At 44.3% G+C, this 17,043-nt stretch overlaps 2 protein-coding genes across 4 annotated transcripts in view; both read right to left on the bottom strand.

The window, feature by feature from the left end:
* The window catches only part of LOC139392256 (sterol regulatory element-binding protein cleavage-activating protein-like), a 29,043-nt gene extending 18,088 nt beyond the window's left edge, over positions 1–10,955 (bottom strand). Inside the window, exons 1-2 of one of the 3 annotated variants that reach the window (XM_071140114.1) lie at positions 10,786–10,955; positions 2,686–2,892 (exon numbers count right to left, since the gene is read on the bottom strand). In XM_071140114.1, the coding sequence (XP_070996215.1) occupies positions 2,686–2,807 (122 nt within the window). In that variant the 5' untranslated portion in view covers positions 2,808–2,892; positions 10,786–10,955. Of the gene's footprint in view, positions 1–2,685; positions 2,893–3,317; positions 3,411–4,519; positions 4,743–10,785 lie in introns of those variants that run through there. The other 2 variants (XM_071140131.1, XM_071140122.1) reach the window with 2 other exon arrangements.
* A 148-nt stretch (positions 10,956–11,103) lies between these two features.
* On the bottom strand, positions 11,104–14,413 carry LOC139405872 (elongator acetyltransferase complex subunit 6). The gene is made up of 7 exons (XM_071148310.1): positions 13,917–14,413; positions 13,749–13,827; positions 13,463–13,533; positions 13,194–13,318; positions 12,666–12,864; positions 11,899–12,057; positions 11,104–11,773 (listed from the first exon to the last, which is right to left on the bottom strand). The coding sequence occupies exons 1-7, from the start codon at positions 13,968–13,970 to the stop codon at positions 11,651–11,653; spliced, it is 810 nt and encodes a 269-aa protein (XP_071004411.1). The 5' UTR covers positions 13,971–14,413; the 3' UTR covers positions 11,104–11,650.
* Between the last annotated feature and the right edge of the window lie 2,630 nt (positions 14,414–17,043).

Genomic DNA, 17,043 nt, shown 5'->3' with positions numbered 1-17,043 from the left:
AAAACCAGTCAGTATCTGGTGTGACCATTATTTGCCTCATGTAGCACGACATCTTAGCATAGAGTTGATCAGGCTATTGCGAAGTTGCTGGATATTGGCGGGAACTGGTACAAGCTCCCGTACACATCGTTCCAGAGCATCCCAAACATACTCAATGGGTGACATGTCTGGTGAGTATGCAGGCCATGGAAGAACTGGGACATTTTCAGCTTCTAGGAATTGTGTACAGATCCTTGCGACATGGGGCTGTGCATTATCATACTGAAAAATGAGGTGATTGCAGCGGATGAATGGCACGACAATGGGCCTCAGGATCTCTGTGCATTGAAATCGACCATCGATAAAATGCGATTGTGTTCATTGTCCGCAGCTTATGCCTGCCGATACCATAACACCACTGCCACCATGTTCACAATAGCAAACCGCTCGCAAACACGACGGCATCTGCTGGTACAGTTGAAACCGGGATTCATCCGTGAAGAGCACACTTCTCCAGGATGCCAGTGGATATCTAATGTGAGCATTTGCCAACTGAAGTTGGTTGCGATGCTAAACTGCAGTCAGGTCAAGACCCTGGTGAGGATGACGAGCACGCATATGAGCTTCCCTGAGGTGGTTTCTGACAGTTTGTGCGGAAATTCTTCGGTTCTGCAAACCCACAGTTTCATCAGCTGTCCGGATGGCTGGTCTCAGACGATCCCACAGGTGAAGAAGCAGAATGTGGGCCAATTGCACACTCCCTCGAAACTTAATACATCTGTGGTATTGTGTTGTGTGAAAAAACTGCACATTTTAGAGTGGCTTTTTATTGTCCCCAGCACAAGGTGCACCTGTGTAATGAGCATGCTGTCTAATTAGCTTATTGATATGCCACACCTGTTAGGTGGATGGATTATCTTGGCATAGGTGAAATGCTCACTAACAGGGATGTAAACAAATTTGTGCACAAAATTTGACAGAATTTCTACAATCTTTTATTTTAGCCCATGAAACCAACACTTTACATGTTGCATTTATATTGTTGTTCAGTATAATAACACATGTATGTGTATATAAGCATCCCTGAGTGTGAGAATGTCTGTAAGAGAGAAAAAAGAAGAAGCCACTGCTGGTGTGTTTTTAAAATATGAGTCTAACTAATGCCCACTAATTCCACCCTAATGCATGAGTAGGTAACTACAACCTTTCATCCCAGTTTGTCATCATCTTCACTCAAGGCCCACTTTCTAGGGCCCGTTTGCCCTGCAAACAAACTAATTTTAAATGAGAAAACACACACACACACACACACACACAAAGAAAACCAACAAGCCCATTACGTTCAAGGACACCTCCAAAATTCAGCCAGAGTGACAGTGCTGCATTTGTCTGTCTCTGTCAGGCCATTGGGTACACTTTACCACGACCGGAAATGATGATGACAGCCTGGCAATACTGTAGCAAAGGGATGAAGGTAGGTACACATTTGGATGATGCCAACCATAGCCAGTTAAAATCTCTGTGCCACCTAGTTCTATAAATATCCAGACCTTGTGAGTGAAAATCTACAATTGTGTTATTTTATTACCCCACTGAGAAGGGTATAGGCCTAGCTCTATTGCTGAGAAGTTGTAGCCCACCTCCAAAGATGAGCAAAAGCATTTCAAACCTCCTGAAGATTCCAACAGGTCATTGGGAAATAGATTTTCATGTGAGGACTGAACACACTGAAACGTTTCTGGGTGTTCTACACACTAAACACTGACTCAGTATCCTGACCTGCACCACATCAATATGTGCAGCTTGCATAGTTCCAAAGTATAGTACAATAAATATAATCTTATTGGTCACAAACATATTTAGCAGATGTTTTTGCGGGTGTAGCGAAATGCTTGTGTTTTTTTAATAGTGGCGTGACTGACAGTGTTGCTCAGTAAGTGCTTTAACACTCTTTCATCCTGGTTCTTTGGCAGCCTGTTAGGCCCGGGGCCACGGGACACAGATTTCTCTTTGAGGACACTACACCCTCTCTCCCACTCGCTCTCCCTCCCTCTCTAAGGTCACTGTACTGCCACAAAGGGCTTTTGTTTTGCAGCAGGAGCCCCCACCTCCTGGGAGGCAGATGGAGGGCCAGGAACACACAGATAGGCCTATTCTCCAGGGGTCACTTTCTCACAGCCCTCTGCTGTGTCTCTCTTTTTAACTCTGATCCCACCCCCTTAATTCCCTGCACTCAGTGCAGCCGTCAGCCAGCCGTGCTTTTGGCACTGCACTGCTGCCTCCACGGTTCCATGCTGTACCATATTCGTTCCATCGTGTCCTGACTTCTCATCTGTGACAGGGTTGACCTCTAATGTGGAACTCTGAGGTGGAAAAGTGTGTGTTCTGTTCCCGAGTGCTGATTTATGTGTATGGCTACGGCCGTTTCATTTAGTTGACTGGGTTTTGCAGGGTCTGCTCCTTTTTCTCCCAGCTCTGTTGTTTACTTTCATCCATCCACTTCTCTTCTCCTGACCTACCATCTCACCTCTGCCCATGTTGATAAAAAAATTGATACAATCCTTTCACAACTTGCCTTATAGCAAAAATGAACGTGTTCAGAGAAAGCAGTACAAGAACTCACATCATCTCTTGATGATGCCCATCCCCAGAAAGCCCATCCCCAGAACATCCCTCCCCATACACACATCCCTTCCTCAGACGTACCAGCAGGCAAGGATACTGGCGGAGGTGAAGAGGATGATGGGCACCGGATAGGATGCGCACAGCAGCCCGTGGCGGTAGAACGCCGCCGAGATCTTCTCCCGCAGCCGCTCTCTCACCGTCATCCTGGGGGGCGGGGTCAGCTGCCGGCCATCGGGGGGCGCCGTGCGCGGGTGGGCGAGGACCGAGCGCCGCGGGGCATCCAGGGACCTAGGGAACCACAGAGACAAGAGGTGTGGGTTAAAACAAACTCAGAGGATACCTGGGTTGGGGTTCAAATTGAATGCAGTCAATTCAGGAATTTATTTGAATTTAAAATGAATGAATGGAAAAGCTTTGAATTAAAGCAATGAACATAGGTATTTTTTTATATTATTGAATTGGAATTCCATTTTACTTTCTCAATTTGAATTGGCCGCAACCCTGGAGGATACTCATCACATAATCAGCTGCTGCTGAACGTAGCCCGTGTTCATGTTGCTTTGGATGGGTCTGCCTTATTACCAATTTATTACACAAAACACCTCAAACCCCTGTATGGCCACACACTGCAGAAACCAAAGAGAAGCCCTCTAACTCCCTGTCCCATCAGAAACACCATAGATATTGGAAAAAGTGCATTTCTGTCCCAGTACCTGTTCAGAGGGAAGCTTGGCTGCCTCTCATGCCTGTTTGGCCTTTGTCCCCCAAAAGCACCAGATTTTAAAAGGTTTCACGGAGATCCTTGGCTTAAAATAACAGAGTCCTATTTCAGGCACCACAGCCAAAGTGTGAGAACTCTGGAAACATTCCTCTGGGGAATTTAGCCTACCTCTGGAGCGGCTTGATCTTCCACTATAAATACTCTATATACAGTAAACACAGCAGGCAGCACAACACACATACCAACACAATGGGTAGAGAGTAAACCGAGGGTTGAATTTAATCAAAGAGACCTTGAGTGCCTTGACTCACCCCATTTCTACTTTGCTCTACATATTGACCTGATATCTAGCTTGTAGGTCCCATCATGCCCTGTGCGTCCATCTCCTCGGTCATTCCCTGGTGTTGTGGTGCAGGAAAGCGAGGCCTGAGTTGGCAGGTGCTCAACATCATCTCCGTCAGTGAGTTAATCCGGGATAGGAAACGCCACGACGACGCTCGCAGGTCTACGCCCCCACCCTCTCTACCTCTTTTCCCCTAGTCTCTCCATCCTGCAGCTACACGGGTGAGGCAGACTTAACAGGTAACACTCTGTACACACATCAGGCAGGCAGTCAAGTCAGTCTGCACATGATAGTGAGTCAGTGCATACCTCAGACTATGAGGCATTTTAAGACAAAAAAAACGACTGGACCCAGCCAGCAATACCACAGAGACTTTATGATGCCAAGTCTTGAGACATGTGCCACTGTGGATTCCAGTAGCCCAGCTCAGGGAGGGGGCAGCAGTTCCCCTTCAGTAGGCCTACCTGCTTAACCACTCATACAGCAAACAATACAGCTTCTGACAAAACAGAGCATGTCATTATGTTCCAAAAGCACATGTGAGAGAAAGTCAGGGACAAAAATGCCTCTCGAAACCATAAACCTCTTCTTTACATAGTAGCCTGTGTGGACTGTAGACATGTTTTTCTAGTTGCAAGTTCCCAGGAAATGAAAATAAGATGAATAGAAGTGAAATGGTGCGTACCGGTAGACTACATTTTCCAACAAATGTGCAGACACACTTCTCTCAGAAACATGTTTGCTAGCTCATGGAGGAATTGGTAACAGAGTTACACAAGACTAGGCTTAAGATTTCATCATATGCTGCTCGGAAAAAGAGTGTGCCTGAAGTAAACCAAATAAATGCTTACCTCCTAACGATGCTTCCTAAAATCCCCAGTTTGAAGGCATCACTGGATCCTATACAGTCCATTGCCATAATCCACACCTGTGTAAGGGGTCTTAAAACCCAACGTAAAAAAGCTAAGACTCCTGGCAAGTAGCACCATAAATGCAGAGATTTTAGGCTGCATTGAGAAGCAGCAAGATGGTATTTCAGCTCACTTCTCCCATAGTGAACCGAGTACTTGCTCCTCAACTCTAATGCCCCATAACTGTACAGACCATTATTGAGTCAATGTCAGCTGGGACTAATGCCTGCAGGCTTTATTGCGACACAACTCATTTACAGCCACCAATTTACAAACACACAGGGAGCAAACTGGCCCAGTCAATCAGTAACCACTATTATATCATTGAAAATGGCAAAAACCTGGTCCAAAAACTACAATGAAAACGTTGAGCGACCCGTCATAAAGGCTTTAGTGATGAGACACAATGAATATTTAAATAGAAAATTAGTGGGCCTACGTAGTGTATTGTGAAAAAAAACTAAACTCCTTAACATTCACATACTGAGTTGAATAAAATATCTGCTTATTTAAAAAGAAAACTGTATACAATGTGAATGTGTGGATCTGTGTGTTATCAACATGCATGAAACATACAGTAGGTGAATGAATGGGAGAAGTGTGTCTGAAAATGTGAAAGTGTACAAAATGTCAATAAGTCGATATTTGACTTTTTTTTGTCCAGCAGGTCATTTTATAAGCAACATTTTTTTTGTTGCAAAAACTCCAGAATGTTATGAAGAGTGATCAGATTAATTGCAAAGTCCGTCTTTGCCATGCAAATGAACGGAGTCCCCAAAAAACATTTCCACTGCATTTCAGCCCTGCCACAAAAGGACCAGCTGACATCATGTCAGTGATTCTGTTATTAACACAGGTGTGAGTGTTGACGAGGACAAGGCTGGAGATCACTCTGTCATGCTGATTGAGTTTGAATAACAGACTGGAAGCTTCAAAAGAAGGGTGGTGCTTGGAATCATTGTTCTTCCTCTGTCAACCATGGTTACCTGCAAGGCAACACGTGCCGTCTTCATTGCTTTGCACAAAAAGGGCTTCACAGGCAAGGATATTGCTGCAGTTAGATTGCACCTAAATCAATAATTTATCGGATCATCAAAAACTTCAAGGAAAACGGTTCAATTGTTGTGAAGAAGGCTTCAGGGCGCCCAAGAAAGTCCAGCAAGCACCAGGACCGTCTCCCAAAGTTTATTCAGCTGCGGGATCGGGGCACCACCAGTACATAGCTTGCTCAGGAATGGCAGCAGGCAGGTGTGAGTGCATCTGCACGCACAGTGAGGCGAAGACTTTTGGAGGATGGCCTGGTGTCAAGAAGGGCAGCAAAGAAGCAACTTCTCTCCAGGAAAAACATCAGGGACAGACTGATATTCTGCAAAAGGTACAGGGATTGGACTGCTGAGGACTGGGGTAAAGTAATTTTCTCTGATGAATCCCCTTTGCGATTGTTTGGGGCATCCGGAAAAAAGCTTGTCCAGAGAAGAAGAGGTGAGCGCTACCATCAGTCCTGTGTCATGCCAACAGTGAAGCATCCTGAGACCATTCATGTGTGGGGTTGCTTCTCAGCCAAGGGAGTGGGCTCACTCACAATTTTGCCTAAGAACACAGCCATGAATAAAGAATGGTACCAACACATCCTCCGAGAGCAACTTCTCCCAACCATCCAGGAACAGTTTGGTGACGAACAATGCCTTTTCCAGCATGATGAAGCACCTTGCCATAAGGCAAAAGTGATAACTAAGTGGCTCGGGTAACAAAACATCAATATTTTGGGTCCATGGCCAGGAACCTCCCTAGACCTTAATCCCATTGAGAACTTGTGGTCAATCCTCAAGAGGCGGGTGGACAAACAAATACCCACAAATTTTGACAAACTCCATGCATTGATTATGCAAGAATGGGCTGCCATCCGTCAGGATGTGGCCCAAAAGTTAATTGACAGTATGCCAGGGCGGATTGCAGAGGTTTTGAAAAAGAAGGGTCAACATTGCAAATATTGACTCTTTGCATCAACTTCATGTAATTGTCAATAAAAGCCTTATGAAATGCTTGTAATGATACTTCAGTATTCCATAGTAATATCTGACAAAAATATCTAAAGACACCGAAGCAGCAAACTTTGTGAAAATTAATATTTGTGTTATTCTCAAAACTTTTGGCCACGACTGTAAATAAAAGCACTAACAGCAAAGCACCCCTACACCATCACACCTCCATGCTTCACAGTTGGAACCAGACATGTGGAGATCATCCATTCACCTACTCTATTTCACAAAGACACGGCAGTTGGAACCAAACATCTCAAATTTGGACTCATCAGACCAAAGGACAGATTTCCACCGGTATAATGTCCATTGCTCGTGCAAGTCTCTTCTTATTATTGGTGTCCTTTAGTAGTGGTTTCTTTGCAGCAATTCGACCATGAAGGCCTGATTCACGCAGTCTCCTCTGAACAGTTGATGTTGAGATGTGTCTGTTGCTTGAACTTTGAAGCATTTATTTGGGCTGCAATTTCTGAGGCTGGTTACTCAACTGAACTTATCCTTTGCAGCAATGATAACTCTGGGTCTTCCTTTCCTGAAACAGAGCCAGTTTCATCATAGCGCTTGATTGTTTTTGCGACTGCACTTTTCCAGATTGACTGACCTTCATGTCTTAAAGTAATGATGGCCTGTCATTTCCCTTTGCTTATTTGAGTTGTTCTTGCCACAAGATGGACTTGGTATTTTACCATATAGGGCTATCTTCTGTATACCATACCTTGTCACAAGACAACAGATTGGCTCAAACACATTAAGAAGTTCAGAAATTCCACAATTGAACAAGGCACACCTGTTAATTGAAATGCATTCCAGGTGATTACCTCATGAAGCTGGTTGAGAGAATGCCAAGAGTATGCAAAGCTGTCAAAGGCAAAGGGTGGCTACTTTGAAGAATCTCAAATATAAAATATATTTGGATTTGTTTAACACTTCTTTGGTTACTACATGATTCCATGTGTTTTTTCCTAGTTTGGATGTCTTCACTATTATTATACAATGTAGAAAATAGTAAGAATTAAGAAAAACCCTTGAATGAGTAGGTGTGTCCAAACTTTGCCTAATACTGTGCATGTATGCATGCATATATATATATATATATATATATATATATATATATACACACACACACACACACAAAAAATATATAAAATGCAACATACAACAAATTCAACAATTTTACCAAGTTATAGTTCATATAAAGAAAACAGTTCATTTAAATAAAATGATTAGACCCTAATCTATGAATTTCACAACTGGGAATACGGATATGCATCTGTTGGTCACAGAAACACTACATGACCAAAGTATGTGGGCACCTGCTCGTCAAACATCTCATCCAAAATCAAGGGCATTAATATGGAGTTGGTCCCCCTTTGCTGCTATAACAGCCTCCACTCTTCTGGGAAGGCTTTCCATTAGATGTTGGAACATTGCTGTGTGGACTTGCTTCCATTCAGCCACAAGAGCATTAGTGAGGTTGGGCACTGATGTTGGGCAATTAGGTCTGGCTCAGAGTCGGCGTTCCAATTCATCCAAAATGTGTTCGATGGGGTTGAGGTCAGGGCTCTGTGCAGGCCAGTCAAGTTCTTCCACACCAATCTCTACAAACTATTTCTGTATGGACCTCGCTTTGTGCACAGGGGCATTGTGATGCTGAAACAGGAAAGGGCCTTCCCCAAGCTGTTGCCACAAAGTTGGAAGCACAGAATCATTTAGAACATCATTGTATGCTGTAGGGTTAATATTTCCCTTTACTGGAACTAAGGAGCCTAGCCCAAACCATGAAAAACAGCTCCAGACCATTATTCCTCCTTCACCAAACAGTTGTGGCTGAATTAGCAAAATCCAGTAATTTAAAGGGGTGTCCACATACTTTTGTATATATAGTGTACGCTTAAAAAAAAGGTAGTAGGGTGTGGATCAGAAAACTGGTCAGTATCTGGTGTGACCACCATTTGCCTCATGCAGCAAGACATCTCTGTCGCATAGAGTTGATCAGGCTGTTGATTGTGGAATGTTGTCCCACTCCTCTTCAATGGCTGTGTGAAGTTGCTGGATATTGGTAGGAACTGGAACAAGCGGTCGTACACCTTGATCTAGAGCATCCCAAACATGCTCAACAGGTGACATGTCTGGTAAATATGCAGGTCATAGAAGAACTGGGACATTTTCAGCTTCCAGGAATTGATTACAGATCCTTGCAACAGGGGGCCGTATATTATTATGCTGAAACATGAGGTGATGGCAGTGGATGAATGGCACGACAATTGGCCTCAGGATCGTCACAGGATCTCTGTGCATTCAAATCGCCATCGATAAAATGTAATTGTGTTTGTTGTCCGTAACTTGCCTGCCCATACCATAACCCCATCGCCACCATGGGGCACTCTGTTCACAACGTTAACATCAGCAAACTGCTCACCCACACGACGCCATCTGCGGTTGAAGCCGGTTGGACATACTGCCAAATTCTCTAAAACAGAACTTCTTGTGCTTACGGCAGAGAAATTCAAATAAAATTTTCTGGCAACAGCTCTGATGGACATTCCTGCAGTCAGGATGCCAATTACATGCTCCCTCAACTTAAGACATCTTTGGCATTGTATGGTGTGACAAAACTTGCACATTTTAGAGTGGCCTTTTGTCCCCAGCACAATGTGCACCTGTGTAATGATCATGCTGTTTAATCATCTTATTGATATGCCACACCAGTCAGGTGGGTGGATTATTTTAGCAAAGAAAAACATGCTCACTAACAGGAATGTAAACAAATGTGTGCACAAAGTTGGAGAGAAATATGTTTTTCTTACACAATACTCCATTATGTCAAAGTGGAATTATGTTTTTTGACATTTTTATAAATGTTTTTTTTATTTTTTATGCTGAAATGTCTTGAGTCAATAAGTACTCAACCACTGTTATGGCAAGCCTAAATAAGTTCAGGAATACAAATGTGCTTAACAAGTTCGCACCTCAACAGTATGTTTTAGGCCATTTGCGATGCAGCCAGAGGTGACAGAGTACACAAGTTTGGGCCAGGCCTACAAAACAGACCGTTTTCAAATGTCAAAGCAATTTTAGTGACAAAGGTCCAAATACACAGTTACTTAATGCATAGCTGTTGATCAATCAAATTGCACTTGGTCAACGTTAACCAACTGGTGTGGCGAAGCTCTGTAACAATATAAATTCCCCAGACAGAAAAAAAATTTACATTTTAATTTCACAATTTGGTACCAATTACAGTTAGTACTACTGCTAAAACATAATTCAGAAACAGTCACCCTCGTCTGTGAACACAGTAGGTGAGGGTGGTGATGGTGATGCAACACAATAAATATCCCTGCACGTGATCTCATTCAAATCAATTGTGTGAAAGTTTTCCCAATGCTTAGATTAATGGTAATTAATTTGATGGGTGAATAATTAGTGTTAGTTTTCTTCCATGAGAACAAACTTTACAGGCCTCCCGAGAGGGCGCGCTGTCAAACGAGTCACCAGTAGCGTTAGCTTTAACAGGTGCTACTTAGCTTGCTAACGTTAGCGAATGCAGGGCAACTTAATTTGAATGCCACTACCTAGCCAATATTTACTTCCTTCGTATTACCATATACAACTGAAATGTCAAAAACAATGGTAATCCACAATTCTGCAATATGGAACGTTGTAAAATCAGCTTCAACGCTTGAATCAAGCGTTACGTCGTTAGCTAGCTTCTGTTAGCAGATATGGTAAATGCTTGTTAACACTTTGCTGAATGATGCCAACCAACACCAGCAACGTATCCATGACAGCAAGGCAGGGTTGTTGACCTTACGCTGATAGTATGGCAGGCAGCTAGCAATTAGATAATCACATTAGCTAGCGATTTGCCGAGTAATGCCAGTGACATCGTCTGTTTATAGCTAATAGTTAAGCGAACTTCGCTGGCTATAACGTTAGCTACCAAAAACCACCTAATCGCGAGTCCCGCGTTCATCCCCCCGCCAAACACAGTTAAGTTCTACCCTAGATCGAAAAAAATATCTTCAATCTAGGTTCTACCCGTCTAACTTCGTTAGCTAGTTTAAATATTATTATGGGCCGCTTTGCTGGCTAATCGAGTCAATTATAGCTACCGAAGTTAACACACACCAAAGTTAACTAGCTACTACGTTACACTTGACTTGCCTGGCTGAATAACTTTCTCGTGTCTTCGTCGAGTGCTGGTCCTGCTATCCAGGAGCTATTCGTGTACGGTCTTAACCTACTTATTATAGTAACTTAACTGGAAAAAACTGACTGCAACAACAGAACCATGTCACCACTGTGTATTTTCATCAGCAGCGTGAATTGTCGACCTCTCACCCTTTACTTCACCCAAGACAGGAAAGCATGAGGATATAGCGACACGCGCTGGATATTATTGAAAACGTGTTTTACTACTGTAAACCACACAGTATTTTACTATCATGACCAACAACGCCCAAAAAAACTCTTACACTGGTCTTAAATGTGCCGTTTATTGTTTTGTATAACACGTGCAACCTAGTCAGGTCAGTTCACATGTTGCTTGAGAAATTACCTATTCACCCAGGCTTCCTATGTCAGCTTTGCAATGCATGTGCTGGGTTGGTTTTAAAGCAGAAATCCAATGTTCAATTCAATACCACATCTCCAGTTCAAAACTGATCCCGACCTGTTTCATGATCATGACCATCTTTGTAGCTGTGCCATTACATATATGACAGCATAGGCAGCTCCATTAAGGCATCTCCATTTTGAAGTAGTCCATTTTCTTCTTCACAATTGACTGATCCCTTCTGATGACCCAGTTGGACATGATTCCAACAGTCACCAGGAGGGATCAGCCAATGAAGTTGGAAGTTCCATAAGGTTGACTACTTTAAAATGGCGGAGGTCCAATAGCTGCCCATGCTAATATAGCCTTTTGGTCTCTATCATTCTCTATGGTTGAGCCCAGAGAGCCATGTGACAGAGGTGAGGGAATGGGAATCAACACTGGGAAGGGAGGCAGAAGGGATCCATTGAGGGCTCAAAGGACTGCACTGGACATTCCCCTGGCGAAAAAGGAAGCCCCCTTATCATGGACCTTGTACTGGAAGAGTTTCTTCTGGGCCTGCTGCCTGTCACATTGTCCTCGCCAGCACACTTCCACCTGAAACACACACACACACAGTACGGTTCAGCTTAACAGTTTTCTACTGCATATAACATGCAATCTCTTTCTCTCTTTTTTTCCACTCTCTCACTCACACACACAAATAATGTAATCCATCTGACTTGTCCGTGGATGTCCCTGCAGTAGCCGGTGGGAAGACCCTGTACTTGGAGTGTGAGGCTGCACTGGTGTATAAGGCCCCTCAGGAGCCGCTCTGAGCCTTCATCATCACTCTCCTCTTCTTCTTCTGCCTCACATCGCACCAACATCACCATGCTGCCCTGCAGATCAATAGGGAAAGGGATAGTAGATAGAGGAATGTGTGTGATTGTTGTGTGTGATTATTTGAACAGAGTCAGACAATGGAGAGACAGCGAACTTGTGATAGCGTGCACCTCCCATGTCACACCGCTCATCCGAACACTACACTAGCTTCCGTCCGAAGCTCGCATCCACTACAAAATTATTGTACTTGCCTACGGAGCAGCAAGAGGAACTGCCCATCTCTACTTTCAGGCTATGCTCAAACCCTACACCCCAACCCGAGCACTCCGTTCTGCCTCCTCTGGTCTCTTGGCCCTCTCACCCCTATGGGAGAGCAACTCCCACTCAGCCCAGTCCAAGCTCTTCTCTGTCCTGGTACCCCAATGGTGGAACCAGCTTCCCCCTAGAGCTAAGACAGCAGAGACCCTTCCCATCTTCTGAAAACATCTAAAACCCTACCTCTTCAAAGAGTACCTTAAATCATCCCACAGCCCCCCACCCTTTCTACTTTGAGGAAAATGTACTTACTCTTAAGATAAATGCACTAACTAAGTTGCTCTGGATAAGAGCGCCCGCTAAATGACTCAAATGTAAATGTAAAATGTGATATACTGTATTATCTGACCTGCAGCTCGGAGCAGACAGTGGCTCTGCAGTAATGACTGAAGTCCAGCGCCGCCCCAACACTGACCCCCAGACTCAGGACCACACTGAGGTCATCCACCAGGAGCACAGGGGGACCCCACTCCTCAGCTCCACCCACTGCCCCCCTTACATTGTCTCGCACAAAGTCATATAGACCCCGCAGGCCAGAACTGGGATCTCTGTGGAGAGGTGGAAGGGAACAGAGAGACAGGGAGAAAGATTGAGGGGGCGAAGGATGAGAGACAAAGAAAGAAAGGGGACATAGAGGGGGAGATAAATGAAGCAGGAAGAGATTTTCAGATTCATACTATCATTAACTGCTTCGATTACATCAGAAAAAAAGGTGTATGAGTGTGTCAAACAATACATATTGGATTCCCAGAACTAGATTAAGTCTATGATATTGTAGGACCAAAAAGCACTTTCAATGGAACTTCTGCACTGAATGAACATGCTTTTTAGTCCAGGAGTAGGCTTAATCGAAGTCAACACTACAGACAGGTGGTACCTGAGGAAGTCCATTGTCCGGGTTCCTTTGCTGGCCTCCCCCTGAAGCAGTACCCCCAAGGATTCCTTTAGTCCCTCTAGGAACACCAGCTGCCCTTTCTCCCTTGCCTGGGTCAAACTCACACCCTGATTAACATGGAACACAATGAAAGAACCCATACAAAATGTAGTTAATACATCTCCACCAAGCAACAGCAAATCATACACAACTGTAAAGACACATTTACTTGCACAGTATGTATAAGAGGGGCTGGGGGAAAGTTTACTCACCAACCGTTGACTGATTGCACTGTAGTGACTGAAGGACTGCACAAGACCCAGGAAACACACCTTACAGCCCGCTGTAAATCACACAAAAAAATTCTGAGCTCGTCTGGCCTCAACAGATTTTATTTTTGACCACTTATGAGAGTGCATCATAGTACACAACTTGGCCCCATTTGTTCCCTCTATTATTGTCTTTTCACCTAACACTACAGTCAACATCAATAGAGGGCATGGTGTTACAGACAAGTATCAGTCAACTAGACATCAGTCCACTCACATAAATCCTCACCTCGTAAATAAAAGGAGAGGAAATGGTGAATGAGGAAGGACGCGTCTGTATGTTTGTCAGACACTAAAATAAACTCTCCCTGTAAAAAAAACACACATAAATCCACAAAGGTTAGGATTAGGCATAGGGGTTTACATTGGTTACGGTTAGAGGTGAGGTTAGGGTTACCGGCTTGAAGCTGTCAGGACTAGTATTGAGAATACTGTTGAGCTCTGCAAACATCTTGCGAAGGGATGAAGATTTATCTCATACGAATCTTTGGGATGTCTTCTGGTGAGTTGCTAGTTAGCTAGATAATACTTTATTAATAGCTAGCTAGATATCTTAACCAATGTCTTTACATATAAAAGCTTAACACTACCAGGAAAGTACATTTAGCTAGCTACAGTAGTAGTGCAGACTGTCGAGGGAGGCTATGAAGTTGGCTAGATTGTTGACACGATTTTTTTTTGCGTTATCCAGGACAAATCACAACAACTCAAAGTACATTTTCATCAATAATAACTACATTAATTGAATATGTTCAAAACAATTCCCTATTCATAGCTACTTCTTTTTCCGAATGTTTGTTGTGAAAAAGTAACATGATACACGACCGTAGTTTGTCCCTCTCTTCGTGCAGTAGAATCTGAGTATGTGAAAAGCGTTTCGACTTCTTCTTCGATGAAGTTTAACGGCGGTTGGCATCCAATAATTGTTGCATTACCGCCACCTACTAGACTGGAGTACAACTCCCTTATACTTTGCTTGAAACAAATAAACAAATACCCTACCTTCTAAAAGTACATTCCTCCCAAAAATCTCCCTACTCCACTATTTAAATATATTTAGTTCTACCTCAGGCCAACAACCTGAAAGGATGGGACACCACCACTTAACACACCCTGTAACTCTTCTGATGTCAAGTCTCGCACACCCAAATACCTCACTGCAGCTGCCACCACAACTTACATTTTCTGTGATTTACTTTCCATACATGCAATACAGTTGATAACCATTGCTGTAAATGCAAAACATCCAATCTTACTGAAACATATATCAGTTGTTGGCCTATCCCTCTGTACTGGTACAGATCTACTACTCACACCACTCCTCTCAGGATCCATCCCTCTGTACTGGTAAAGATCAACAACTCACACCACTCCTCTCAGGATCCCTCCCCCTTGACCCATATTCCTCTACTTTCTTCACTGCCTCAGCATATGACAACTTCTGCACTCCTCAACCCGCCTCTCTCGCACGGGACATCCCTGATCCCCAGCCCCATGGGCACCCATACAATTAACACATACCACTACTATCCCCAATGCTACACATTCCTTTGTCTCATGCCCCTCTGCATACTTCTCACACCTAGGAACCACCCTCCTACACACTGCTGCCACATGCCCATAAGCTTGACACCTGTAACAACGTAATGTATTCGGCACAAAAACTCATACAGGATAACTTATCTATACTAACATCACTTTGTCAGGCAAAGACTCAACATAAAAACTCAAAAGAATAGACAATGACTTTTCTCTTTCACCACTCACGTCACCCTGTCTGCGTTGTACCAAATTACGAGCATCACAAACACCGGGAATCTTCCCCTTCAGTTGGTCAACTTTTATATTTACTGCTACCCCAGTAATCACTATTTTCAATGGCGCTCTTTTCTTGAGAGCAAAACAATTCACATTTCTTGCCTCCATTCGTTTAAAGCAGAGCGCCTTCTCCCTCTGACCAGCAGTAACACAAACAATTATCACAAGACCACTTCTGATTATCCTCGCCAACAACACTGGACGAGCTCCGACGGGACCGGGCAGCCAGGCTCTTGCATCTGGGTGGGCTCATGTCTCTTGTGTCTGAGTAGTACTCAATGCTCTCAACCTCAAGTGCAACGGCCTCATCTGAGCCTTGCTCAGGGCTCAGGTCCTCAGTGATCTCCACCACAGGTGCAAGAGCACTGGACAAGCTCAAGTGGGAGCTGGAAGACAGGCTGTTGAGTCTGGGTAGGCTATCGACTCTGGCTTTTATGTGGTTCTCGGTGGTCTCCACCTTGGGTACAAAGGGCTCGTCTGAGGATGGCTCAGAGTTAATGTACTGGAGGACGGAACCTAGGAGGATCTCGGCAGCCGAGGAGGAGCGACGCACGGTGCTGGTAGAAGGAAGCTCTATGGGGTCCAGCTCAAGAGAGAGAGGCTGGTCATCTGACATCTGGTTGCCCCGGCGAGAGAGAGGTTGGTCGTCCTGCTTCTGGCTGCCCCGGCGAGAGAGAGACTGGTCATCTGGGTTGCCAGCACTTGATTAGCTTCTTTGGGAGCAGGTGGACAGGCTCTTGCGTCTGGATGGGCTCTTGTCTTTGGCTTCTGTGTGGTTCCCGGTGCTCTCCACCTCGGGTATAATGGACTCATCTGAGGGTGGCTCAGAGCTCAGGTACTGGAGGATGGAACCTAGTAGGACCTCGGCAGCCGAGGAGGGGCGATGCACGTGCTGGTAGAAGGAAGCTCTAGGGGGTCCAGCTCCACAGCACCCAACTCTGTTTTCACCCACCCCGAAACCACAAATGGATCAGCCAAAAGGCAAGTGTCCACTTTTTCCAAAAACTTCACTCCATCTTTATCCTGACCCTCGGTGCAAGGCTCATTCTCCGAGAACTTCACCACACCTACCACCTCCGATACTTTGACCTCATTCACTTCCATTTCTCTTCCTGTCTTCAGGTCACTCTACTTACACTTTCTACCATTCCACTTTAACAAACCATCTCCCTTTTCCCCACTATTTGTGACAGACTCAAGCTCACCCTCTTCCCCCCTCTCTCTCTCTTAGATCTCCTCTGCCTCTCTTTTCACTCCATTGCTCCTCCTTATTCCAAGTATACAACTCCTTATGATAATCATACACTTCCCTGACATGCATCTTGTTCTTGCCTTCTCAAGGGATGCCATTTAGCCAGCTGTCACAATCTCCATATGGAACCCTTCTTCTTCTTCGTTGGAGTTTAATGGCGGGTGGCATCCAATATGTTGCATTACCGCCCCCAACTCAACTATAATATAAATCCATTATACTTTGTGATACAACATTTTTTTAAATTAAAAAACTTCCAACTAATCATACACATTAAAAATCTACGACCCCATTCCACTACATAAACCCTATCTATTCTTGCACCATACCAACGGCCTGGGAGAACGGGACACCACCACTCAACACCTCCTGTAACTCTTCTGAAATCAGATCTTGTATGCCCAAATACTTCTCTGCAGCTGTCACTACAACATCTGTCATGACAACATCTAGT

This window comes from Oncorhynchus clarkii, chromosome 3 (assembly GCF_045791955.1).
Source record: "Oncorhynchus clarkii lewisi isolate Uvic-CL-2024 chromosome 3, UVic_Ocla_1.0, whole genome shotgun sequence".
NCBI lineage: Eukaryota > Metazoa > Chordata > Actinopteri > Salmoniformes > Salmonidae > Oncorhynchus > Oncorhynchus clarkii.
The sequence above is the reverse complement of the archived record's forward strand: the minus strand, read 5'-3'. Positions and strand labels throughout refer to the sequence as shown.

What these genes read in the sequence shown, in the direction of transcription:
- LOC139405872 (XM_071148310.1), bottom strand. Translation starts at nt 13,970, where the DNA reads ATGTTTGCAGAGCTCAACAGTATTCTCAATACTAGTCCTGACAGCTTC. An exon ending in CCTCTCCTTTTATTTACGAG is followed by an intron (nt 13,534 to 13,748) that starts GTGAGGATTTAT and finishes TGTGATTTACAG; the next exon opens with CGGGCTGTAAGGTGTGTTTC. An exon ending in CTGTCTGCTCCGAGCTGCAG is followed by an intron (nt 12,058 to 12,665) that starts GTCAGATAATAC and finishes ATTGATCTGCAG; the next exon opens with GGCAGCATGGTGATGTTGGT.